Source organism: Xenia sp. Carnegie-2017, unplaced genomic scaffold (assembly GCF_021976095.1).
Source record: "Xenia sp. Carnegie-2017 unplaced genomic scaffold, XeniaSp_v1 HiC_scaffold_20, whole genome shotgun sequence".
NCBI lineage: Eukaryota > Metazoa > Cnidaria > Anthozoa > Malacalcyonacea > Xeniidae > Xenia > Xenia sp. Carnegie-2017.
In genome coordinates this window covers 9,226,630-9,238,317 of record NW_025813483.1, presented here as the reverse complement: position 1 = coordinate 9,238,317, position 11,688 = coordinate 9,226,630, and the positions used below count along the sequence as shown (strand labels likewise).

General features: G+C 37.0%; 2 protein-coding genes across 7 annotated transcripts in view; one reads left to right on the top strand and one right to left on the bottom strand.

Annotated features, from left to right (window-relative positions):
* Positions 1-18: 18 nt before the first annotated feature.
* On the top strand, positions 19-1,531 carry LOC124442636 (calcipressin-2-like). The gene is made up of 3 exons (XM_046993134.1): positions 19-395; positions 808-981; positions 1,061-1,531. Exons 1-3 carry the CDS (start codon positions 249-251, stop codon positions 1,391-1,393), a joined length of 654 nt encoding a protein of 217 aa, XP_046849090.1. The 5' UTR covers positions 19-248; the 3' UTR covers positions 1,394-1,531.
* LOC124442628 (protein still life, isoforms C/SIF type 2-like) overlaps positions 1,464-11,688 on the bottom strand; it is a 30,562-nt gene continuing 20,337 nt past the window's right edge. For all 6 annotated transcript variants that reach the window (XM_046993120.1, XM_046993124.1, XM_046993119.1 and 3 more), the window contains 15 exons: positions 11,478-11,530; positions 11,312-11,397; positions 10,769-10,906; positions 10,305-10,373; positions 9,780-9,905; positions 9,255-9,363; positions 8,305-8,399; positions 7,541-7,622; positions 6,809-6,921; positions 5,646-5,790; positions 4,799-4,857; positions 3,541-3,640; positions 3,290-3,377; positions 2,657-2,954; positions 1,464-1,976 (listed from right to left, as the gene is read on the bottom strand). In XM_046993120.1, coding sequence (XP_046849076.1) covers positions 2,690-2,954; positions 3,290-3,377; positions 3,541-3,640; positions 4,799-4,857; positions 5,646-5,790; positions 6,809-6,921; positions 7,541-7,622; positions 8,305-8,399; positions 9,255-9,363; positions 9,780-9,905; positions 10,305-10,373; positions 10,769-10,906; positions 11,312-11,397; positions 11,478-11,530 — 1,528 coding nt within the window. In that variant the 3' untranslated portion in view covers positions 1,464-1,976; positions 2,657-2,689. The remainder of the gene's footprint in view (positions 1,977-2,656; positions 2,955-3,289; positions 3,378-3,540; positions 3,641-4,798; positions 4,858-5,645; positions 5,791-6,808; positions 6,922-7,540; positions 7,623-8,304; positions 8,400-9,254; positions 9,364-9,779; positions 9,906-10,304; positions 10,374-10,768; positions 10,907-11,311; positions 11,398-11,477; positions 11,531-11,688) is intronic.

The following is an 11,688-nucleotide window of genomic DNA, read 5'->3' as shown; positions in this document are numbered from 1 at the left end:
ATATCCCAATCACGAGGTCGCACAAAACAGTATTGCCATCAAGGTTGACGAAGGTACATGCCTAGCCATCGGTTGACCCCAATTGACCCTCAGTCGTTTAAGTGATTGAGCGCATTTATATTCGAGAGACTGGAGCGAGCAGTTTATGTCTATTTCTGTTTATCGTGATTCTTTTCGTGAACTTTATTTAAACACATTTCACTGAAAACACCGGCGTATTTAGCGGGAAAGCAGTAGAAACGGCGAGTATGCATGTTGATGCAAACCCGAATCAACCAAACGAAGTGCAAGAAAGTTCATCGTGTGAAAATGCTGTAAAATCAAGCAGAACTGAGAAAAGCTGTTTGACTGTCACCAATGTTCCTGCTTGCGTTTTCATTTCGGACGAAGGGAAGGTAGATTATCAAGCGATAGTTCACGTATTTAATGCAGTTTTCTTAGCATTTCTCCACAACCAAGTTTAGTCCATTTGTCCATTTCTGATTTTATGGCAAACAGACGTGTTTATTGATTTTATGAACAATCATGTTTCGTTGTTTGTAAACTTAAGTGGCATAATCAAACTTCACGTAATCGGGCAACTGTAAGAATAAACGTTTCGATGATGAAAATATGCAAATTCGCACAAAATAAAGGCAAAAATTTACTAAAGACAACCACTGCTTCCTACAGACTCCACAGAAAGTCTGAACTTCCATAATTTTAGATTGAACCCAAGATATGATTGAACTGTTCAAACCAAGTCAACCATACACAAACAATAATTGCCTTCAGATATACAATAGACAATTTTCTTCCTGTTTCTAGGAGGAATTTGAAAATCTTATTAAAGAATATGGTGCAATAGTATCCATTATATATTTGCAAAGTTTCAGACGTGCAAGAGTCCTTTACCACAAAGAAGACGATAGCTGCTCGGCAAAGGCCAAGCTTAATGACTTAACCTTCCATGGGAACAAATTAAAAGCATATTTCACACAGGTAATGATACTTAAGAAGCAGTGCAAGTCTTTGAATGCCATACACTCATAACCATTTTTTTATTTGCTGTCTATCTCAGATCCCTTGTTCTCCTGCATTATCATCAGTATCTACTTCTACTCTACTCCATCCACCTCCACCAGTCAAGCAATTTGTAATATCACCTCCTGCCTCGCCACCCGTCAATTGGAAACCAACTACAGAAGCATCGCCTGTCGTAAATCATGAACTCTTGACAGCCATTGCAAGGCTCAAGCCAAACCAACCTTTTGAGGCCCATGTAGCTACAGGTGATGAGCCGAGCATCACTATTCACTGGTGTGAAGAGGAGGACAAATCGGGGGAAAAGAAAGATCATCCACTGTGTAATTTACCAAGGCATGTGGTGCAGACACAAAAACCAAACACTTGATAGCCTGGCACTACTTTACCATTTTGAGCCAAAGTCATGCTTTCCACAAAAATTATCTTTGGAAAATGTATTAAGTCTTATTTATGAATTTATTAGTGTATTTAAAGTGAATAGTGAAGGTAAATTTACTTACAATAATTGGGATGTATTTGTTATCATGGTGTATTACTCCAACTACAACTGTATAAAAAGGAAAATGCTCATGTCAAGACTAGGAATATTGCTTTCAAGGTATAAAGTGCTGTGTGTGTATATACATAAACTGTTCAACAGAGGTGGCATTGATGGTATTGTTGTAGGTGGCATTGGTGGTGCATTGATGGTGTTGTTGTAGGTGGCATTGGTGGTGCATTGATGGTGTTGTTGGTGGCATTGGTGGTGCATTAGTAGTGAATTAAGTGATGCGTAGGTGGTGCACTGGTGGTGGCATTAAAGGCCGAGTTAGTGCTCAGCATTTTGGTGACAAGTTTACCATAAGAACACAAATACTTCTTCATAAGTGAGTCTTGCCACAAAGCGATTACCGCGTGTCGTACGACATTTTCATTAATAGGAAAGACGGACATCAAGGTCTTGTAACATTCTAAAATATACAACATCTTCATAAACAAGGAGTGTAGTTTTTCTTTGAACTATAAATCCATTGATGTAAAAGTAAGACCATCAGGTCATAGTTGTTATAGTCAAGGCAGCAGCGACCTTTAGTTGAGTAACAGTCGATATATATTTTCAGGAGGGACCCGGATCGACGGTCCACAATACTGCTTTCCCACGACTCGATTTCAAGTGTTTTGTCGAAACTTTTAACGAGAGTTCAGGCACAGACAATCGTCAGTATATATCTATGTACGATCGGGTTTGTGGTTGAGTTCAAAGTACAATTAGAATTAATTACAATGAGCTTTAGAAATGATAAATCTAAAGAGCGAATAATTGGAGTTGATCGCTATTGATAATAAATTTAACGTATACTCCTCTATTCGCCATTCGAACTTAAAATGTTTTTAAGAAATAACTGCATTCCTTCAAGCACCATCGAAATTCGTACGCACCGAACGTTAACAAAAAGTTAATTTAAAGTTAAGTGCTTTGTTAGAAAAACAGAAAATTTTAGTAATCTCCACTTGAAGACGGTCACGAAAACTTTTCCAATGAAACCAGTCAGACACAACTGATCAGCAGAATATATAAATACCCCACTCAACATTTTATAGCCGGCCCTGAACGATATCCTATGAATGTTATAGAATTAAATCCACATACCTCACAAGAAATACGAAATACTTGTGTGATTTGTCATCTTCTTTTCATACCGAGCATATCGACCTCGCAAGCGGAATAATGTCGTTCCAACGTGTTGCTTCTCGCCTTTGTTGATTCGCTGAATGATCTGGCACGCATACAAACTAGCTCATTTGGGAATGAAAGATGTATGGAATCCGTTGATAGTATGTTAGAGGATGATGATTTTTGTTTACTAAAATTTTCAGAATCTTCCAACATGCTTTGACGAATGACTTCTTTGATTACTCGAACAGCTTCGTTCCTATCTTCTGATGTTCTGAAAAAGAAAGCATCCATTACCTCGTTACTGCATGCACAAAAAAATTTATATGCTTGTTGCATTTTAGAAAATTTCAGCCCTGTTCTCGTTCTCTGTTGTTCATTCTGCACTACCTACACCGACAGGCTGATACGTGATATCATACTTTATATTTAAGGTAGTGTAAAGACAGTTCTTGTATTCTGCATGTTGTTAATTAATTACTACCTAGATCGACACAAGTCATGTTACGTATATTATAAGTTGTGCAAAGACTGTTTTGTCCTCTGTTGCACACTCAGAACAAAACAGAGCAAAGTAAACAACATAGTAGCTCTGCTGTATCCGGATACCTGCTGGCCAACAAATACGTGGTCTCAGATTGACTGCTTCCATTAGATGAGCTAGATACATCCACAAGTTCCCAAGCGCAAAAAAGATCTATAATAAATAAACATTGACCATTTCATTTCTTTGACTATTGACATGAAAATATACATATCTGAAAAAAGAAAGAAAAACCATCCGTATTTGTAACGAATATAGTGGTTAGTCGCTGACTGCAAACATCTACTTAAAAAGATCATTCAAAGATTCAGTTTACCTTTTTCGCTCGAAGAATTTTCACGCAACGTTAGTGAAGTAACAGGTATCAACGTCTTGAAGTTGATTTCCTCAAATATTCTCAGAGATTGTTTTAGCGACTAGAATGAAAAGAGCAATTGTTTTTCAAGAGTCCATTCAACAACAGGGACTAAGAGAAAAAACCCAACGTTAGAACGCCCTTACATTCTCAGCGAGTTATAATTAGTTCACGAGAAAATGGTTTTGCTATGAAACTGTATCAAATACAAGCTGGCGTTTGTCAACAACCATAACTCTCCAATCCACATATGTACATGGTTTACATCCTATTCATGCTCACATTCAAAGAAACATTTCAATAAAGAGATGTCTGGAGCTGAAATTTGGCTTCATGCAACTACAGCCATGTTTATGTAAGTAAGGTTGCCATCCAGTAACATATTGGGTTCAATGATGACAGACAATTTGAGTTTTCTAACTCTACCTGGAAAATCTATACTTATACAAACGTAAATGATGGTGCAGTATTTTATTCGTATTTAGGCCAAAAAAAGCAGAGAAGCTGAAATGGGGAGTTGTTCGTATTTTCACAGGTTTCCTGCGCCATAATGGCAATAGGGTTTGCTATTATCACATTTTCAAAAACCTATTGATCATGTACGTTCGTATGTCAGAGATTAAAAAAATGTCAAACGTTGAACCGACGCTCCACAATCTGATCTATACAGACCAGAATTACCGATGGCAGATCCAAGATCAGTCAAAATAAATTAAAACCGCTTGATTTTGAATACAAAACCTCTACAGAAAAAATAATTGGTCGTAAATTTCCCAATAAAATTTCACCAATCGAGTTGCTTCCAGAATACACGAATGACCAAAAATGACCGACAGTAAATTTTTTTGACGTACCCTGGATCTGCCAATGACAACCATAAGTGAAATAGTGTCGTTAGAATCAAAAGCGTAGCCAGCCCACAAGTTACGGTCGTGTTATTTCAGAATATTATAACAATACACTTCATGTTTGTAGATGTTGATCGTCCTGGTAAGTAGAGTCCTGAGAAGGACTGTTGGTGTTGATGTTGACTGACGTTTCGACGTTCGCAGGACTCTACTAACCTACTGACCCTTCTCAGGACTCTTTTAACCTGGACGATCTACATCAACAAACATGTAACGATACTCCTGGGTTCAAACCATGGTTTGGAAAAGTTTACATAGCAGGAGGAAATATGCTGCTTGGCTTAGTTGATACAGCCATACTTGGTACTTACTTTATCTCTCTTCTTTAATCGTTTTTCCAGTTGAACGAGTATCGCTACCTTTTTAAACACTGAAATACAAAACAATAAGAATGTGGGCTATCAACTATACACAAGATTTCGCGCATGTTGGATAAGACAAACGCGACGTTCCTCTCGATTACAATGTTGCTGTACAATATGACATGAATGGGCAAAAGAAAGCTTCAAAAATACATTTAACTGTTGCAGATCTATAACTTGGCCACGAGGGCAAACAGCTTTTATGCAAAGTATCAATAGTTCTCAAGTATATTTGTGGTTCCTAAAACACCATCTCAAACTCGTCGATTGATCTATCGCTCTCACCAAACATCTATGTTCCTCCCTCCCAGATGATTTATGGTTCACGCCAAAATCTATAGTTTTTGCTAGGGAATGTAAGACCATCGATTTCGATTGAACTAAAACCAATTAGCATACATAGCAGTGTCTCAGACGTTTCCATAGTTTCCACCAAGATTGTTTGGAATTATCTATATGGATCCCCAATTGCCGATAAAGATGCATTCATTCATTAAATATGTTCAACATAAATAAATACAGCTAAGGCCGGCAAAAAAAGCACAGCAACAAAGACAAGGCATTCCACAATAAATTTTGTCTTCGTAGCGCTTTGACGAATACGAAAGCAGTAAATAATACGAGGTCGTGGAGTTTCAAGGCCAGTCGTCGTTTAGGTTCAATAAACGACATAGCTAGTTGTTTTTATAAGATAGGCATCTATCAAAGCTTGTTTACAGTATAAGGGCCTAAACCTAACCCTAAACGTAAAAGAAAATAGGATACAAAGAAACGTCAATACTCATTAAACACTCACCAAAACAACTAACAATAGTTTCGCTCTTCATTTTTCTCGTGGGAGCGGGACTCCATCGCAAACTGGAGGCTTTCAACGTCTCTGGTGAATTCAACCAAGTCACATCGGTATGATAAACAAGTTTATCGACGTCAACATCAGAGACCTAATACAAACAGTGATGTTAGTTCAATCATTGGAACGTGCGAACTTGAAGTGCCTGCGAAACAAATTTTTTTACTATCTTCAATAAAAGAATTCTACATCTGACAGACTCAATACAACTACAATATTTGCTTACGTCTGGAACCTGTGAAATTTTGGTGATATGTTATTGAGAGCATACATCGTCATTCAGTCGATCGTTTCAAATTTGATTTATTTCATGTACAATAGAGACTTTGTCGTGATAACAAATCTAAAAATTGTTTTAAAAATAGCAAATACCATGGTGAATGGCGAAAATAATAACGCAATAGCTCTTAAAACAACGGTTTAAAACAAGAATACTAGAACTATTGGGTTGGTGTTCTTGTTTTAAAAAGTTTTTTTAAGAACTATAACGTCGTCATTTTGACCATTCACAATGGTATTTGCTATTTTTAAAACAATAATTCATGTATGTGATCCATTTTCACAGATGCGTAACCAACTCGCTAATTGTGACGGCCCCATACATTCATATATTCATGTTTTGCGGAAAAAGTTCTTTGAAATCAATTGTTCTTCACGGATTACTACATGAATGTATGAGTATCCTCCCCCTGACAATTATCGATCGTGCTAAGCCACAGTTTCATGATAGACGAAAACAAGTATCGGGCTTATGAAGAGCATTACGCTATAATCTTGGAATTAAATGCTCGTACATGTTGATCGTCCATGTCTACTTGACTCCGGAGATGACTACCGTAAAGGATGTTGAAAACATGAGTCGATCTCAGGACTCTACTATGCTTGACGATCAACATCTACTACCAGATTCAAACCATTTACTTCATGGACATGAGCGTAAGGAGATTGATAATTGAAGACGGCGGGATCATATTCTTATATCGTAATCCGCAGAAAACTATAAATTTCGAAGGAGCTTAACATTACATAAGATGCATATATGAATATAAACCCACCCCTCCCCCCTTCTCAAACTATCGATCTTCCTGAACCCACAATCGTGGACTTACATGAAGTCCTGAAGTGTTCTTTGCCAAGTCTTGAAAGATGGGTAAAAATCTCTCGGTAACGTTTTGCATATCGTTGATGTGTCGTGCGACATTTTCCAGGGCATTAATTGCTTCTGTTTACAAAAATGGAAACAGTATTTTTTGCTTAAATTTATAATCGTTACAGTATGTAATCAAACTGCAATTCATAATTGATGAAATTCGCATGAACTAAGGGATAAGGCCACGTTTGGTTAGAATGTAGAAATTTCGAAGCTCAATCATTGAACAGGCATGAAAATTCATGTAAACATGAAGGACAGGAGTTTTTCATACCAACACGACAGATAGCTTATAAAACCACAGTCTATGTGTTCACGTCCACCCCCCACTCCCCTCCCTCACTTGCAAGTTATCGCCTCTTTATAAAACTTTTAAGAGCTTTAAGACATTTATACTTCATTATCCAAATGAAACGTTCATATACATTGATGTCGATTACTGCAAGCAGGGACTGAGGATTAAACATTGGAGTTCACCAATGTTGAAAATAACAACTCGAAACTAAACGTCCTCCGCCTTTTGGCAACTAATTTCGCTAATTTCGAAAGTAGCTCGGGCGGCTGCTTTCGAGAGTCCACGTTATCTTTTCACAAGTATGTTAAAAACTATCATGTTGAAAACTACAACGTTTATTCAATTTAAAGAGGACCGTGTGTCATGAAAATGCTGGAACAAAAAATCGATTCCTACCATTTAGACAGTTAAATTCCTCACTATCTTTAATCAATAGCTTCGACATTCCATTCATGAGTAAAGGATATTTCAACACACGCTAGGTATAAATGAAGATCTGTGTTAAGTTCGACATTCCGTAACAATCAAATGTCATTGTCAAACCACTTTACCCGTAAATAAAAAAATAAAAGCGATAAAGCGCGTGCGCTGATTGGCCTATAGCAGCGTTTGCATTGCCCTGTGCAAACTCATCAATTAAATCAATCAGACAAGGAGAATTTGCAGATCAATCATCAGTATATTTTAGAGGAAAAATGTAAACGTGTTTTACACTTGTCTGTTTTGAATTATTGTTATTTTATAACAGAAATAAAAGATATTTTTCGTATTTGCACTGGCTTATGCAAATCACGGAGACGTTAGTAAGAACTCTATATGTGGAACAATCCTCGACCTTGGGTCTCGGGCTTGCACGGATCTGCTCTCGAGTTCTCTCAAAGGTCTCCTCGGTTTGCATACGCCGTTGCAAACACAGTGAACATCTTTTATTTCTTAACTGTTTTTACTCGTTTATTTATCATACGAAATAGAGGGCTTGTGTTTGTCAACAAGTTTGGATGAAAAATTTTCAAATAACATGTCCTAAAAGCAAGAGGGTGATACACGTCGTAAGAGCGATGCTAAAATAAAACACGAACATCTCGTGCTAATATTTTATAGAAACATGATTATCTTACATAATGTACAATGCAATCAATATTTTGTACTAGATTAAGCACCTGAATTGGCTTGATTAAATACGACTCGAGTTTACTTGAATGCTGTTGTTTCGGGTTTCTAGCATTCAAAAATTCTTCTAGAGCATCATTGGTGCCTAAATATTAAAAAAATCAAAATGGCAACTTTGTAGAGACAAGAAAGATATAAATGAATACAATACGTTATAATACATCTTGAAAATGAAACAAGACATGAGTGCATAAGAACTTAAGTTTCAAATCAAAACACTTCTGATGAAGGCCCTAGACTGGAGTATGCAAGACTCGAGTTTCAACAAATGATAACTCCTAATGAAGACAATAGACTGGAGTACCAAAGATTCAACAGCAGATAACTTCTGATGAAAACACTAGACAAGAGTATATAAGAACTCAAATTTCAACATTTGGTCATTCCTGATGAAGACACAAGACTAGAGCATATATAAGAACTCAAGTTTCAACATTTAGGCATTCCTGATGAAGACACTAGACTGGAGCATATAAGAACTTAAGTTTCAACATTTGGTCACTCCTGATAAAGACACTAGACTAGAGCATATAAGAACTCAAGTTTCAACATTTGGTCATTCCTGATGAAGACACTAGACTAGAGCATATAAGAACTCAAGTTTCAACATTTGGTCATTCCTGATGAAGACACTAGACTAGAGTATATAAGGACTCAAGTTTCATGAAATGCTGCAAAATCAGATCACTCCTGATAAAGACATTACATAGGAGTATTTAAGAACTCAAGTTTCAACATCAGATCACTCCTGATGAAGACACTAGACTAGAGTATGTCAGGACTCAACTTTCAAAATCAGGTAATTCCTGATGAACACAAAAATTCAAGTTTTAACATCAGATCACTCCTGATGAAGACGTAAGAATGAAAGGACAAAGTTTCAACATCAGATCACTCCTGATGAGACACATGACTCAAAAAGGACAAATGCAGGACTTACCTGGTTGTAACATGTGCATAATCCTAGAATGCGTTACACAAAATGAACTATACAGCTTGAACTTGTCGGCATATTGTAGAAATGCTTCACCGATGCCATAGATGACATTCTGCAGGCACAAGAAAGGAAACTAGTTTCAAAATTTACTTCCAAGTGCTTAACTTTCTTAACAAGGCAAATAATTGTCATCAATAAGGCATCGAATTTATTGATAGAATTGAAAAACATCATTTTCTGCATGTTTAAAACAAAAACAAATTGTGTACAGGTAACACATGTTCTATATACATGCATACATAACCGAAAGACTGCAAAAAGTTAAACCTTACACTACGAATTTCGATGACAACTATCAATTGTTATTGCTTACAGTGAAATGTGATTTTATAAAGAACTGAAACCATTCGAGTCTTTTTAAATTGTTTTGCGACGAAGTGAAATGGTGAAAAAAACTATGTGTCGTAAAATTTCATGTCATGCGTACACACTTTCAACAACGGACAAAGTTCCTTTGCATGTATTCACCTGAAAATCTTCGACATCGTTCATGTTGTTAAAATTTTCTTCACCATCGATCAGCTGCTGTATTTCGAAACAAAATTCACTTTGGAATTCGATAATCTCAGACGTATTTTCCGCCAAGGATGTGACCTGTGTTTACATAAAAAGAGTAGCTTTCAAATAAGCGAACGACAAAAACAAAAACGATGAAATAAGGAGCCGGAATGTAATAAGTGATCAACAAACTACACAGAAGACGAACGTTTTGGCCTAAAAATATTGAAAACATCGACAGAATCATCGCTGCAAAAGAAGAATAATTGTTTAGAGCTGTCAAAGTGTGTTAGCGGTATCGAACGAAGACTATAAATAGGAAAAATTGTAGGTAGCTGTCAAAGTAATGCAAGCGACAACCCGAAGATTAGGGTTAAGTACCAGGTCCAATTGCCACCTTTGCATTTACAGTAATTTAGGACATTCTAGTCTAAGGTAAGTCGATTTAAAGCAGATTTCGGGAAACAAAAATGAAATATACAGTTACGCACGCACCTCTTCATCGGGTAAAAATTTCTCGTGTTTTAAAGGCTCCAGATAACGTTTCAGCAGCGTTTGCACATCCTACAAAATGATTTGACGAAGAATTAGAATGCGTATGTTTTAATACGATACCCAGACACCGGGGGAAGGAGCAAAGAATCAACGGTTGGAAACCAAAAGGAATTTCAATCAAATTAAAACTAACAAAATGCCAACAAAAAAGCGCCATTTTATATCTGGTCAAATTTTTGTCTTCTTCGAAGTACCCCACCTCCCCCCCTACAACACGTACACGAAGGTGAAAAGTTATTTTCTTCAGGAAACATACCACACAATGCAGATGTGCTTTTCCCTCGTGAGCTGCATCGCCGAAAGGGGCTTTAATCCCGATAGACGTTTTGCTCGTAAAAACAATTTTTCTTCTCTCTCCGCGTGAAAAAAAGTTTGAACAGTAGTTTTCATACAAATATTCCTACCTTGAGGTAATTCTTCTCCGTCTGAACGAGCTCCAGAACGATTCTTCGCAATTTTTCGGCGTCCGAGAGATCAGTTTGCTTTTCCATTTCTCGTAGGAAATCGTGTTGTCGACAAAACGACGTCACCTCTTCAGCTGTCTGAGGCAAAAAAGACGAGGCATTCGTCAACATTTGCCAGACGATTGTGTGTTGATTTTAGGGAACTTTTCGTTATATTTCGATACAACGAACGCGATCCTTCATACATAAGTTAAAGTTATAACTAATCAAATGCTCTGATTTGAACTTGGTTAAAGATAGGAGTTGGACGAGGGCTGTGAATTCGATAAGGATTAGGAACTGCATTTCAAACAAACTTCACAAGATGTTAAAATCACACAAAATATGTGTGAACAGCATACAGTCGTTGCAATTTAAAGTTATCAAACAAGTTTCATCATTTACTAAAACAGCGAGTTACCGACATGATGACGAAGCAAGTCAACAAGCACCTCCAAACACTCACTCGCCCAACGTAGCTACGTACAAATACAATATCGTTACCTGTAACAACTCGCTCACTGAAGCACAGTCATTTTCGAAAGAAAACGAATCGCGAGAATACGTTCCTTTCATGTCGGAAAAATCGTCTGAAAGTAAACAAATGATAAACGCCGTTGATCTTAAAAGAAATCATTTCACAGGATTGGAAGCGTTAAAGAAATCATACCTAAATCTGGCGGAGGAACTATTAGTTCCGAAAGATCAAGATATTCTTTCGAGCTACGATTAAAAAAACAAAAAATTACAATGGACAACTAAGTGTTCTAAAACCAATACATAGTTAGGGTTGTGCTTAGACAACTGCACATTGACTGCATGCCACCTAAATACGCAAAAGAATACGAGTAGAACGGACCGCAAAATTTTTAAGAAAAATG